At 54.6% G+C, this 13,796-nt stretch overlaps 6 protein-coding genes and 1 non-coding gene across 7 annotated transcripts; 4 read left to right on the top strand and 3 right to left on the bottom strand.

Annotated features, from left to right (window-relative positions):
• Positions 1-124: 124 nt before the first annotated feature.
• Positions 125-3,150, bottom strand: BO80DRAFT_421349 (putative lipin Smp2). Its single transcript, XM_025718582.1, has 5 exons — positions 2,684-3,150; positions 2,563-2,633; positions 2,234-2,504; positions 1,284-2,178; positions 125-1,237 (listed from the first exon to the last, which is right to left on the bottom strand). The coding sequence occupies exons 1-5, from the start codon at positions 2,790-2,792 to the stop codon at positions 349-351; spliced, it is 2,235 nt and encodes a 744-aa protein (XP_025579617.1). The 5' UTR covers positions 2,793-3,150; the 3' UTR covers positions 125-348.
• Positions 3,151-3,460: 310 nt separating this feature from the next.
• On the top strand, positions 3,461-7,169 carry BO80DRAFT_421348 (Fibronectin type III domain protein). The gene is made up of 4 exons (XM_025718581.1): positions 3,461-3,685; positions 3,747-3,940; positions 3,998-5,016; positions 5,072-7,169. Exons 1-4 carry the CDS (start codon positions 3,642-3,644, stop codon positions 7,019-7,021), a joined length of 3,207 nt encoding a protein of 1,068 aa, XP_025579616.1. The 5' UTR covers positions 3,461-3,641; the 3' UTR covers positions 7,022-7,169.
• Positions 7,170-7,329: 160 nt separating this feature from the next.
• Positions 7,330-8,770, top strand: BO80DRAFT_397725 (tRNA guanylyltransferase). The gene is made up of 8 exons (XM_025717392.1): positions 7,330-7,438; positions 7,491-7,580; positions 7,697-7,828; positions 7,881-7,925; positions 7,982-8,157; positions 8,217-8,305; positions 8,355-8,459; positions 8,507-8,770. Exons 1-8 carry the CDS (start codon positions 7,425-7,427, stop codon positions 8,732-8,734), a joined length of 879 nt encoding a protein of 292 aa, XP_025579615.1. The 5' UTR covers positions 7,330-7,424; the 3' UTR covers positions 8,735-8,770.
• A 27-nt stretch (positions 8,771-8,797) lies between these two features.
• On the bottom strand, positions 8,798-9,799 carry BO80DRAFT_133383 (uncharacterized protein). The gene is made up of 2 exons (XM_025713605.1): positions 9,479-9,799; positions 8,798-9,286 (listed from the first exon to the last, which is right to left on the bottom strand). Exons 1-2 carry the CDS (start codon positions 9,689-9,691, stop codon positions 8,861-8,863), a joined length of 639 nt encoding a protein of 212 aa, XP_025579614.1. The 5' UTR covers positions 9,692-9,799; the 3' UTR covers positions 8,798-8,860.
• Positions 9,800-10,127: 328 nt separating this feature from the next.
• BO80DRAFT_t38 lies at positions 10,128-10,249 on the top strand. The gene has a single exon. It is a non-coding gene; the product is annotated as a tRNA-Val (tRNA).
• Positions 10,131-10,522, top strand: BO80DRAFT_133374 (uncharacterized protein). Its single transcript, XM_025713604.1, has 2 exons — positions 10,131-10,433; positions 10,491-10,522. The coding sequence occupies exon 1, from the start codon at positions 10,164-10,166 to the stop codon at positions 10,374-10,376; it is 213 nt and encodes a 70-aa protein (XP_025579613.1). The 5' UTR covers positions 10,131-10,163; the 3' UTR covers positions 10,377-10,433; positions 10,491-10,522.
• Positions 10,523-10,664: 142 nt separating this feature from the next.
• BO80DRAFT_421344 (WD repeat protein) lies at positions 10,665-12,945 on the bottom strand. Its single transcript, XM_025718580.1, has 6 exons — positions 12,278-12,945; positions 11,989-12,088; positions 11,821-11,887; positions 11,424-11,761; positions 11,245-11,371; positions 10,665-11,196 (listed from the first exon to the last, which is right to left on the bottom strand). The coding sequence occupies exons 1-6, from the start codon at positions 12,582-12,584 to the stop codon at positions 11,050-11,052; spliced, it is 1,086 nt and encodes a 361-aa protein (XP_025579612.1). The 5' UTR covers positions 12,585-12,945; the 3' UTR covers positions 10,665-11,049.
• Positions 12,946-13,796: the final 851 nt, after the last annotated feature.

Here is a 13,796-nt window from a genome sequence, read left to right as displayed (position 1 = left end):
AGATGGTGATGAGATGAAAGACGTTCTGTTCGCCAGCCGGGATCCGCGCTAGTCCCGCTTCGGCAGGGATAGATTCCGCCCAGCTCAGGGTTGAATCATGATGATTATCCAGGATAGCATTGAACAACACTGGCAACAGGGTAATATTCCACTAGCACTCTATACAGAATCCCCCCTCCTATCATACATTATGCGCTGCCGAATAAAGCAGGAACTATGGCTATGCGACCTGTGCAAACGCCTCATGCAAATCTATCAACAAACACCCATCCATGCAATAAATGTTCATCCAGGCACAGCGACATCGCTGGTAGCGTCGCTCTGCAGTTGATGCATCACGACCATCTATCACCGCTTGGGAGACCCAGGGTTTGACCGGGTCAGACGAGAGACCACCGGCTCTTCGTCCGACACCTCGTCTTCGTCCTCGATACCTTCATCGGCAGCACGAAGACTGCGGCTGTCGGCCAGCTCGAACCCATCGACCGAGTCCTGCGAGATGTAGCTGGCCCCGAGATCTTCTCCAACCTCATCCTCTTCGACATCACTCCCATCCTCCTCACTCAGCTCCCCGTCGTAGTCGCCATCCTCTTCCTCATCTTCCTCTTCCGGGTCGCCTTCTTCCGCTTCACTGTCTGTACACGAAAAGTCCTCTAGATCCGGCGGCGGCTCCCGCCAGTAGGTGAAATCGGTATATTCTTCGCCGCCAGCCTGTACCAGCAGACTCACCGGCGGAAAGAAATGGTCGAGCAACTCCGTCATCGAAACATAGCTGCTCTTGTATTTGTTCAGACTGAGGAGATCCAGGACAACCTCCGCATTCGAGTTGATCGTGAAGATCCGGGTAGATGGAATGTTCACAGACCGGTAGCTCAGCGCGTCCGTCAGGCGGTTGCCGAACCCGGCGTAGAAGGGATTTTCCTTGCCATTGAACAGATTGAGGATATCCCGCAAACAAGCCATCTTGAACACCTCCGGCTTCCGCAGGTAAATCTCTCGGCGGAGAGCCGCCATGGTTCGGTCGGGGCTCATGATCACCGGGCCCTTGGGCAACCGGTATCCGTCCTGATTAACCCCATACAGATAGGCCCGCGTGAGATCGGCTTGGCCGACCGATCGACTCGTTAGGTACATGATGTTGTACCCATTGTTGACGATGTCAGTATACAACTTGGCCACGCCCGCATGCGTCCAGTCACGGCCGATCATGTTCAACACATGGCCCAGGGCATCCGATCTATGCTCATTAGCGACACTATGACAACCCAGACCAGAGAACTCACTTGGTGATGGTTCCATCAATGTCGGAAATGACGATGGGAATGTTGCCGTTCCACAGATACATCGTCGCCGTGCAAATAGCCCGGTTGACGTTGAACGACATGCTGTTCGCACCAGGCTTCAATTTCAGCGCCTTGAGTTGGTTACTGGTCAGACGCAGAGTCTTGGCATAGTTTCGGGCGGGCTCCTGCAGAGACTCTTGCGTTGGGGACTGCGGCGGAGTAGGAAAACCGGGTTGGACATCGGACTGGGCGCGATGGTGCCGGGTGGGCATCGGCTTATCATGGATAGACCGGTCGCTATCACTGTGATATCCTGGGTCGGAGATCGCGTGCTCGCTCATGGCAGAGCCCGGCCGCATCGCATTGAACGTAGCACGCCGGTTGGCAGCCTCCTTTGCTTCCTCGCTGCTGTAGATCCACAGGTTGCCATGCTCGTCAGCCCCAATGAGAGCCCCGATATCATAGTTTCCTTCGAGCTCCTCAGCAAGGATCTTCCGTGCAAGGACTTCCGCCCGGAGAGCATCCTCCTCATTGCTCTTATAGCCGGTCATGTCGAGCATGAGATCGCCCGTTTCAGTTACGCGAGACGGAATATTCGACCCAGAGAGTTTCTTCGACAGCGAAACGGCGCGAGACATCGCCTCTTCCGGTGATATTAACGGAGGGCTTCGGGAGCGGCCATCGGGACCGACCTCCTCGCTCGAGGCGCTCGCGCCAGAGGACTGCACCGCGTATAGTTGGTCCGCTACGCTAACACTGTTCGAGCGGCTCTTGGTCAACAGCACCGGATCCGTAGCCGTCCGGTCGATTTTGCTTGGTTCGTCACCAAATGACCCATGCCGGGACCTGCCCAGGCTGGAGTCATCCGGCGACCGTGAAAGAGGAGTAATGGTACCTGCAGCGTCATGAGCATCCGCACTCGGTGATGGGTTCGCAACGATGGAACCTACCCAAATCGCTTGTTGCCCGCATACTCCTCGACAGCATGGGAAGGGCTGCACTGCCATTGGTTCGATCGAGATCTAGGTATTCGGGTTCCTGTAAGGATGGGGGGAGGTTTTCCTCGCTGCGCATCTTGGGGCTGCTCGTTGGCGACACCAGAGGCGACGTCTGGAGCGAGGCGGGGATCTCATCCGTTGTCTCAAAGACGAAGAAGGCTTCCCCACCCTCACCCAGCTTCATCGCGTAGTCTTGTTTGACCCCATTGACGGAGAATTCCACCTTGAAGTGTCTTAGTTATGCGGGAACGCGGACAAGGATCGATGCGGGCAGACGGTACCTTCTTCTCGTACGGGCGGAGCAATGAGAATTTGCCGAACCGGACATGGAAAGGCGAACAGGCCAGAGTTCCTATCCCAGAATCAGTACGGATTCTTCGATGAAAGGTGGCAGCAGCGGACCATCTTCTTGTTCAATCACGATCACATCGATGGCCCCACTCAAGGTGGCTGGATTGATGGAGTTCCAGGTCTTGGAGACCGAACCGCTGATACTTCGGACGTACTGCATCCTGCAATGGTGACAGGGAAAGTCCCGGACGAAGGTTGAACAATCCCAAAAGACAAAGGCGAACCACGGCACACAAAGACACGACAAAGAGAGGGGGTTGGAGGTCAGACGGCGGAGGAGCAGGAATTGCCGCCTACATACGGCCCATGTGACAAGGCCCGATAGACATGCCCCGGAGTGGGAATCACAAACGAAGGACGGTCACTTGCTATGCGGATGAGCTGGCATGCAAGCATCTGACCACGAGCGAGACCAAGCGAGTGGAACCTGCAGTATAGGCAGGGCGTAGCGACAGCGAAGTGAGACAGCAATGACAACGAGGATCCTCGAGAAACCGGGTGGCTATTGTTGGTTGTTGGGAGAGGCGCTCTCGGTGCTGCGGGCTCAACAGCCCAACGGCAACTGAACCGGGCCCGGCGGCGGCGGGCGGTCCGTCATGTGCCTCCTGGAGTCCTTGTTGCCTGGCTGGCTGGCCTTCCTCGGCTTGAAACGGCCACTAGCCCCCATCCGGCGGGGGCCGACTCTTTTTTTGGGACCGGCCAAACTCCTCCATGATCTGCAGGCTGACTCAGCGCTGCGTCAGCATCCCAACCCGGTCAGGTGACCCGTCCCACTCTCGCAGCCTCCGCGGAGCATCGGATTAATTCCTACTGTACCGGATTCGCAGTAGTGAATCGAGAAGCGTCTGCTGCCCTTCCTTTCCCTTCACTGCCCGCCCGAGGTTGTCAGTCCCTCTCCTTTCTTTCTTTCTCTCCTCCATGGGTTGCGGACGCTGGGATGTATGAGCCGTTGTTTCTCTCTTTCAACGCCTACCCCAGCGTGGTTCCCCGAGTGAGGGTCCGAGGCGTCATGGCTCTCTTTCTCGCCGTCACCATTCTTTGGGCTCTGATCTGGTATGTCGCATTGTGATCTCTTACAGAGCGGTTCCGCTGACTGGTTACTCTTTCCTGGAAGGCTACTGTACCGTGCGTGGCAGGTCTGTCAGACGCCCAACGACGTCCTGGTGGAAAAGCTCGGTTTGGACATCCCTCCGCCACCAGAAGTCACCCTCGAAGAGATCACCGCCCGTGAGATCCGAATCGCTTGGAAACAGCCCGAGTTCCACAATTCCATCCACAAACACATCATTCAGCTGAACGGCATCAAGGGTACTCTCGGCAATGGCTCCTTCGGATCTCTATCTGTTGATACTAATGAATTCTCAGTGGGCGAGTCGAAACGAGCCGAAACCGCAGTCGAAATCCTCAACTTGGTGCCTGGCAGCATCTACCATATCTGCGTCTTGTCAGTCAGTGCGGCGAACTTCCAGACTCCGAGTGCTATTATCCATGTGCGCACGAAATCGCTGCCTGGGTCCCAGACCCAGCAGAATGGCACGGTCGGCAACCCTACTATCCGGGCCTCCATTCCCCGGTCTACCGCCGGTCTTGCTGCCCCATCAGCCCCTGTGATGTCTCGAGAGCACAGCGGAGGACAACTCCAGGCGAAGCGATCCTCAGCCGGGCGGAAACCGTCTCCTGCAGCGAGCGGGACGGAGATCTCTCATGGCCATGCGGAGGAGTCTCAGAAGAGCGCGGCAAACGACGATCACGATGAGACACTCGAGCAACTCGCCGACCGATTGAAAACCTTGCAGCATGAGAATGAGACCGTAGAGAAGCAGACTGCCGACGAGGAAGAAGAGCACATTGCACTTTTGAAAGAGCTCGAGAAGCAGCGCGACGATCTGAAGAAGCGAGTCAAGGAGAAGGACGAAGCGAGCGGGGATCTGAAGAAGCACGTTTACAAGCTCGAGAGCGTCAACCGTACTGTGCAGAGTGAAAAAGCGAAGCGTGAGAGACTTTTGCAGCAGAAAGAATCCGAGCGCAAGAAGCGAAAGTCCGACATCGTCCGGTGGCAGGAGCGGATCGAAAATATGAATCGCGAAGCGGTCGAGTCGAAAGAGGAAAAGGCTCGACTCGAAGAGGAGGGGAATCAGCGTGCAGATGAGGTCCGGGAGAAGATTGCCAGGGAGCAGGCGGAGATGAAGGTCATCGATGACGAAATCCAAGACAAAGGTGGCCGTGTCAAGAAGCTCGAGGAAGAGAGGCAGAACCATCAGGAAGCGGACAGTGAGGATGGGAGGGAATTAGATCGGATTGACAACGAGCGAGCTCGACAGTGGGATATCAAATTGAGCAATCTCCATGCGCGCTATGCAACCCTCGTCAACCTCCACACCCAGGTACGTCCCTCTGCTTTGGCTTGCTGGTTGGGGCAGATACTAACTCACTCTACAGGCCCAGCAGCAGTACCAGGAGGCGCAGGAGCGCCTGAAATGGCTAACTACCCAACGTACTGGCAGCACAGGACCCTTCTCGCTCCCGGCTCTCGATCTGGACCTCTCCAACACTGCGACTATCCGACCCCGTCGACACCGCAGCTCACTCACCAGCAATGTTTCCTCTCCCATGAACTTTACCGCCATGGAGCCATCATTCTCCGGCGGTCTCACTTACAATCCTCCTGCCACAAGCTCTCCCACCTTCGGCCCGACGTCCGCCTTCTTCAATATCACCAATGGAATGACCCTCCCGAGCCTGTCGAGTCAGTCGGACACCGCCAGAGGATACTCGGATTTGTCTCTTGGAAATCCGCAGATGAGCCCTCGCGCCGATGCATTGCTCCCCTCCGACCTTCTTGGGGACGAGGAGTCGCCCGAACTTCCTCGCCCGGTCATCCGTTCTCGTTTCTCCAACCTTGAGCAGTCTAGCACCCCGCTCGAGTTCCCCCATGGACCACCCTCGCCGGATTCTACGGGCAGCCGGCCGGAAAGCCTTTTCGCCAGCCCGGAGAATCAGTCGCATGCGAAAGACCTCGAGTCTCAGCCGGTGAACCTCGAGGCGGGCGAGGCGCCGAAGAGTGCCTCGCGCCGGCTGTCTGGGCTCTTTAGCTTCCATCGCCCTCGCGGTAAAACGCTGGCCGACGAGCCACCTCTGCTGGGCAGTCTGAAATCAGGCCAAAGTCAGTCGTTCCCCCGTAATCTAGATGAGATGGATCCCATCGGGGCTAGACGTCGTCGGCTGAGCTATACAGGCAACTGGGCGAACCCGATGTCCTTGTTCCCCAGGAGCAACACAACAGGTGTTACCACGGATAGCTCCTCCGACCATCTGCCCTCTCGTCGCGCGGCATTTTCCAGCATCTTCTCGCCCAGCCGATTCGGTTTTGGCAGTGGGGGCAGTTTGCTCAAGACCAGTGAGAGCTCGGATCTTAGCACCGGATACAACCAATTCAGCCCTCGGCACGATCCTATCGACCCTTCCTCCATCTTGGGTACAGTCCGTCGGGATTCGCTGTCCCCACGGCCCTCATCGACCTTCTCATTCGAGAACCAGCTACCACATCCCTCCACGGATAATCGCCACTTTGGTTGGCCGTCAGCTGAAAAGCAAGGCCACCGGAGTCCCTTGGGGTTTGACTGGGCCTCGCCGTCGACGTGGTCAAGAGTGCAGTCGCGCCGGCCGTCTACGCAGTACGGCTCCTCTGGTCACTTGCCTTTGAGTCTCACTGGGGAGCCCGACTTCCTCCAGGATTCATTTGAGCGGCAGGGTCGGCCATTGCAAGCACCTATCGGTACACGGCCATCCTCGTCTCACCGGCCGGTCACTCCGAAGTTGAACCCTGCAGCGCCTACCTTCCGGACTATCTTCGGGAAACGATCGGACAAGAGTAAAGAGAAGGAGATGTCAGCGGATAGAGAGCTCGACGCCCCTTTTGATTTCCACATGGAAGAAGGCTCTCCGTCCGAATCGCGGACCTCCCGGGATTCTCGGTCTCTGTCCATGTACACGGGCGACTCGTATGAGTCTTTGGAGCGCATGCCCTCGGCGGGTTCGCTGGATAACGCAAGCTCGAAAGAGTCGTTTATCCGCAAAATCACACGCAAGGGCAGCTCCAGCAAGTTCAGTTCCTGGAAGGATCGGTCGGGTTTGTTCTCCAAGAAGGGAGACCCTTCGCAAGGTGACATCGACGAAGACGCACATAGCGAGGCCCTGCTCGCCAAGAGTGTGGACAGCACTGTGTCCAGCGCCCCGTCGGCAGACCGATCGACCCGAAGCAGCCTGGGATTCTTCAGCCGCATGTCCAGGAAGTCGGACCGGGCGGCCAGCGAGACGAGTGAACACCCCAGTGAACTGGTCAGCGAGGCAGAGGAGGAGGAAGTAGCGGAGGACGTCCATGCATCCTAGCAGTCTAGCATCCATCCATTCTTTCACATTTCTTAGATTCAGCAGTCATCAGGTGGTACTTGAGGCTTAGGCATTCTCTACAATTTCTTAGGTAGTGACGATAGAAGTCATTGTTCTGGCATTCTGCCTTCCTCCTCTTATCTATGATTTAATCCTCTCTGACCTTACCATATTAATTACCTGGCGACGGCTACGAGTAATCTACCTAGCGTATCTCAGCGAACCTTTTTCCTTGTAAGACCAACCATTCAGTTGACATCCATCGATGCTGGGAGATGCGGCCGGGTTGCCGTGACTCGGTTCGGTTCGTCCCTCATCCCCACCAGAATATTCATCACTGTGCCCGTCGGTTTTTGCCTGCGCAACAGTCAGCCACTATCTACACCTGCCAGTTTCAATCAAAATGGCGAACTCCAAGTACTCTATCCACCTAGCAAAACTAGATTGAGCTGCAGCTGACGCTTCCCAGATACGAATACGTCAAGTCATTCGAGCAGCCGGACGTTTTACTCCCCAATACATGGATTGTCGTCCGCATCGATGGCAAAGGCTTTCACAAGTCAGTGCTCCTCGTATCCAACTTCCACTGCAATGCTGCGTCCTCCAGGGGGCGCTTTGCGGTCGCTGTATCCAGCTCATCCATCCGGTGGCCCGTTTACCGCTGACATCAGATAGACTTTCCGCCAACTACGGCTTCATCAAGCCCAATGACCGTCGGGCCCTGGACCTGATGAATGCCGCTGCAGTAGCGGTCATGAAAGATCTCCCTGATCTATGTATTGCCTACGGTGTCAGCGATGAGTACAGGTCTGTGATGTTGCACCCCAACTGACTCCTGCGGGGTGCTGACATGACTTAGTTTCGCTTTCCACCCCAGCTGCCAATTATTCGAGCGGCGGAGTGCGTGAGTATCTCTCCACATCTATCGCTATTGCAGGATAGGTCTAATGTGTGATGCAGCAAGCTGGTGACGACCATTGTGTCCACCTTTACGGCGTATTATATCTATCTATGGGGGACGTATTTCCCTGACACGCCGTTGCAGCTGACCGGTCTGCCTTCGTTTGATGGGAGAGCGGTTATGTATCCCAATTCCAGGATCTTTAGGGATTATATGAGCTGGCGGCAGGTGGATTGTAAGTTTCTACTCGGTCCTAGGGGGCTCCCCGGCTGGCTGGGTTGCTGATAACAGCAGGTCACATTAACAACCTTTATAATACGACTTTCTGGGCTATGGTTCAGCAAGGTGGGATGGCCAATCGGGATGCTGAACAGGAGTTGAAGGTTAGTTTCCCTTGTTAGGAGGCGCTGGTGCAGTGCTAAGTGTGAATAGGGCACCATATCGTCCGACAAGAACGAGATTCTCTTCAAGAGGTTCGGCATCAACTACAACAATGAGGAGGAGATTTATAAGAAGGGCAGTGTAATCTACCGCCAGGTATGTGTGTCGTCAGTTGGTGCGCGAGCATACTAACCAGGATACAGTATCAACTGGAGGATGTGAAAGCAAAATCAGACTCGAGCATCCAGGAAGAAACGTCACCCTTGCAGGAGGCTACTCCTTCAAGGACACAACAGGACAAGATGCGTAAACTGCGGAACAAGGCACAGGTGGTGGTTGACCATGTCGATATCATCAAAGACGCGTTCTGGGAGAGACGGCCTTGGATTCTTTCTGGAAAGCCTGGAAAGCTGCCAGTGGAGCCTAAATAGATGAGCTTGCGATGAGACATAACGAAGAATGCATGTTTTCATGAGAGTGAACGAGAACCACGCAGCAAGCCATGGGTATCTATAAGTCTAGGTCTATTTATACACTCCATCTCCAGCCGGTCAACCTTAATCCGTCGACTTCTTCTCATCCTTGGACTTTTTCGACTTCTTCTTCGTCCCATCATCAGATGTAGACGCCTCTCGCTTCTTGCCCTTGCTCTCCTTTTTCTCCTTCTTGTCCTTCTTCGCCTTCACCTCCTGAACAACCGACTCGTCCCGACCACTCGACTCAGTCTGCTCCAGCTCCGTCGCCGGCGGCGTAGGATACTCCTCCTCTGGACGACGTTCCTCCTCCTTCTTCTTCTTCTTCTTCTCCTCCTTCAGCAACCTCTTCTGCTCCTTCTTCTCCTTCCTCTCCGCCCTCCTCACCTCCTTCGCCTCCCTCCTCTTCCTGCGCTCTTCCTTGCGCTTCGCCCTCTCCTCTTTCCTCTTCCTCTTCTCCTCCCTCCTCACCCGTCTCTCCTCCTTCATCTCTTTCTTCCTCCTCTTCTCCTGCTGTCCATCACCCTCCCCCTCATCCTCCCTCTTCCTCTTCCCCCCCTCCTCCTTATCCTTATCCGTACCCCCCACTCCCCCCAAAGTCCCCGGCACCGTCTCCCCGCGCACAAAGAAGCGATACAGCTCACTCGTCAACGCATTCGGCGCCCGTTTCGCCTCCCCACCAGACTTATTCTCCTCTCCCACGCCCTTCAACGCATCTTCGAATCCGCGCAGCCACCACTGATTCGTATGGTCCTTGGTCGTCTTCTTGCCCACGCCTTGGTTGCCTTGGCGGCGCGCAACGAGAATCGGTCTCGTCAGACCTAGTCCGCCGTGTGTGCCCGGTCGACGGTTCGGGTTGAGTGGGTTGCCGGGTCCGGACCAGCCGTGGCGGAGGAGGTAGGCTTGGGCGTCCATTTCTTTCTTTCTTTGTATCTGGTCTTTGGGGGTTTGGAATGACGGTATGTGGTATAATGTGGTGTGGTGAGTGGGTAGATGGGCGGGTATAAACGTCGGAGTAAGTTTTGCGACGGGAATTCTCGTTTCCCAACTCGAGAATTGATCAACCTCAACCGACAAGGAATCCAGGTAAGACCAGACGAAGTAAAAAATCGATTTCTTTTCAGATGATGAATTAAAGAGCTCCTGATTCCCGAACAACCCACCAACAAAAAACAAAGAACGCAAGTGAGAAGAGTAAGTCAGTCAAGGGAGAGGGTCCCAAAAAAAAATCGAATCCACCGAACCTCCTCACTCTCTCCGTCCGCCGCGATAAGATGGCCATCAGGTGCAAACCCACAATGACTAACTACTAGATGATGAAAGCAAACCAAATAAACTTTTTTTATCCACGAGTCGCGTGGTCTAATGGTTATGATTTCTCGTTCACATGATTATTATCCCTCAAGAGAATCCTCAGTACTTGGTATGGAGGAGGTTCCGAGAAGGTTCCCGGTTCGATCCCGGGCGCGACTATTTTTGTTCCTCCACCTCCGTCTTTTCTTCGGAGAGGAAAGAGGAGATTGAGTTCAATATGAGACCTCTATTTCTTACTACCTGGTTTTATTTATTTTTCTTTTTTTTTTATGTTGTATTGAAATGATTATTGTTGAGGAACTAGTACTAGAGGGTTGGCTTTTGGTGACCAATTACATACACAGTACGCACATGATATATATAGTAGTACTAGGAATTCATTCTAAACAATTGCACTTAGAATGGATCTCTAAGCACTGCATATCGTTTCCTTGTATTTGCAGTGTCGCTCGCTCTCTAGATCAATACCTTGGAATCCATCTGGTGGGATTAACTGGTACTAGTGCTTTGTTGTTCGCCTGAGCAATAGGGAGAGAACCTATCTGTAGAGTAGGGGAAAAGCCAGAAAGGGTCCGTACTATTCATGTTCTAGTACTCCGTAAGATCAATTAGGTTTCCTACGGGGAATCGGCGACTTCGGTAGTGATCAGGGCTATATCTAGGATTCTGGGATGGGGGAGCTGGTCTTTGGGGATGTCATCTGAAATCAGATCCCATGGTTTCTTTTCGATTTTTATAGTTGATTGAGTCGCTGGGTCCTGGGCAGGGTCCTCGGCATAGAACGCTTCGATATATATGTATGTAGAATTGGTGCGGGTCGGGAATTTGAAGCCGGCGATATATATCCCCGGTGTGACTGAGATGGGCGGTTTTCTTCTTGTGTTGTAGAATAGATACCACACACCGCATGGAGTACTTTATCTATACATCCTCTTTGATGCCCAGTCCTCAATGGCGACTCAGTAAGGCTTGTATCTCCCCCTCTCTTTGGTTTTCTTATCCTTCCGCGGCACCTTTGTGTCTGCCTGAGCTGTTCCCTGGGCTTCGCTGTCGGGCTTCCAGGCTCGAACGAATCCGTCTTCGCCGCAGGTGAATACAGATTGGGTCTAGTCTCTGTCAGCTAAATTCTACATACTCTGTGGGGAACAACATACCTGCTCATCCAGATAAACAGAACGTACAACCTCCTCGCCATGGGCACCCGGCAGACGCCACAAACTGTCCTGGTCAAATCGCCAAGACGGCGTCGAGACCAGTGGAATCAGGTCCAGACGGGTTTCCCTGCAGCGGTTAGTCCGGATGCGAATCAGCCCGCGTGTGACCAGTCACATACTGTTTGTTGCCCGCGGCAATGTATGGTCCCTGACTACCGACGCACAGCTGTGCGATGTATTCGCAGCCCAGAGGCTGTCTCAGGTCGCCGAACTGCACAGGCTCAGGCTCCTGCGTGGATTCGTCTGGATCGGTCGCCGGGTGGATGGAGAAGTCTTCGTCGTGGCTCAAAGCGTAGATGGTCCTCTCGCCAAGGAACCCTGCATGATGCACCGAGCCATGGTTGATGACTTGCACGAGGGCGTCGTCCTCATCGGCGATGGTCGTGTTGTAAATGTTGACTAGCCCGTCGGTACTGCCGGACAGGACAAGGTTGCGACGGACGGGGTGATATTGAAGCTATATCCCCCGGACGACCTGTCAGTAAGAGAGGGTCTGGGGTCTCGAGTAACACGTACTTCGGTCACGTCATCATTGTGGCTCTCAACGTATTGGAGGGACGTTTGACCGGGTGATCTGGTGTCCCTGTTGCGTCAGTTAGCAGCTCGTGAAACTGGTACGGCGTCCAGCCCCGGTAGCTCCTCCGGATAAGGCATAGGACTCTGGGGATTTGCGAATCAACTCACCAGAAGGCGACAATCGCCTGGAATGAAACAAGCTCAGTGCCAGCCACAATTCCATTAGTCTCCGGACAGCATGCGATGGACAGCACGGGGGCCTGCTTCGCTGTCGCCGGAACAAGGTTAGCGAGCGACCATTTGCGGATGGGTCGTGCATATGCACGACAAACTTTGGGAGAGTCTGACGGCGGGAAACCTTTGGACTCAAGTGAGGCCACGCCGTGAATGAGGCCCACCGGATCGAGCACCGAAAAGAGGGACAATCAAAGCGAAAGGGGGGCGACGAAAGGCTTACAGGTCTCCATCTCCACAGCCGCGGACTTCCTGCCACTGCGCAGATCCCAAAGTTTCACCTTGCCATCCCTTCCTGCCGTCGCCAGCACCTGTTGGCCGGCGTCATACGATTTCAGGGACGTGACGCCCTCATGGGCGCTCGCGGCAACGACGGACGCATGGCTGAGCCCGTTAGCGTCAAACACACGGAGGGAGTCGTCGGATGAGATCGCGGCAAACGACCCTGGGGACGACGGCGCGATGGAATAGATGTAGTGGCCCTCCGCCAGTGACAGGGAGGAGGATGCGGTAGCTTTGAGCGTATGCATGATTTAGATAGTGACAGTGATCGCCGATATAGACGCCCTGGGTTCCACTGCCCGATAAGAGCACGTCTTAGTTGACAGTTCACCTGTCTAGACTCCAAAGAAAGACTCGTCTGCTTCTATTTGATAACGACAATCCGCCTGATGTTTGTCGTTTCTGCTTCTGTTCCTGTCTGGAGAGAAATGCGGCCTGGTGGCTGGCCGGAATCCAGTATCAACCGACGTCGGCGGCCAAGTTCCGTTGCCTTGGTACCTGACGTGGCTCAATCTGATAGGAATCTAGAGGCAAACGACAGGATATACGAGGAGCGAGCCAGGGATCAGATTAATCGATTAGATAGATAGAAGCTAGCGTGACTGGTATGACTGGCGGTGCTGCGCGGGAAGCCAAGAAAGATTTCCCGCCGGAAAATTCGCACGCGAGACATGGCTGCCTTAGCCACCGGGCCGCCACACTCACGGGAGTTCGGGACTTCCAACTTCCATCTTTCATCCTTTCATTCATGGCCCAACATCCTCCCAACGGTCTCAGGCGTCTCCTCACCCAGCCGGAGCGTGGTGGCCAATTACATTAGCAAAGAAACAATCATTTGGAATACTTCCATGGGAGTGGTAGATTGATGAGGTGAGCATGACAAGATGGATGGCGATCCTATGAATGGTATAATGCCCGAAGGGGAAATTCATACGGAGTACTCCAGATACATGGTGGAAAATCCCTGGGGCTCTAGACTAGTCTCCATTGCTATTATTCAGCGATGTGTGGTAGTTATGCAGAATTCCATCAAGGGAAATGATTCCTGAGTAATCCCCACTCTGTCACATACCAGATCGTCGTTCGAGGCCATGGAAGAATTGGAAGGGGATGCGCCGCGGACGATGCAACCGTGCAAGACACTACACATCCATGCCTTGTCTCCATCCAGAAATATGGATGTGCATGTATGCGTGTGTGCGCGGACAGTGAGGATTGTGCGCCCTAGTGGAATTGGGTGACGGGAACTGCTTCAAGCGATTCGATTGATCTCGCACAGTCACACTAAGCGGTGCAAGTAATTCCGCCGCCTGGTACGTCTCCCGTAGGTCCTTGGCTACCCCTGACTCACCGAGAAGTAACCTTTGTGGAAGAGTGGTGACGCTAGAAGCTGGGCGTGGTCAGGAGGCGCATAACGCGGGCAACGTCGCTGCTGGCGAGGTAAATGTCAAGGTCGAATC

This window comes from Aspergillus ibericus (genome assembly GCF_003184845.1).
Source record: "Aspergillus ibericus CBS 121593 unplaced genomic scaffold BO80scaffold_3, whole genome shotgun sequence".
NCBI lineage: Eukaryota > Fungi > Ascomycota > Eurotiomycetes > Eurotiales > Aspergillaceae > Aspergillus > Aspergillus ibericus.
The sequence above is the reverse complement of the archived record's forward strand: the minus strand, read 5'-3'. Positions and strand labels throughout refer to the sequence as shown.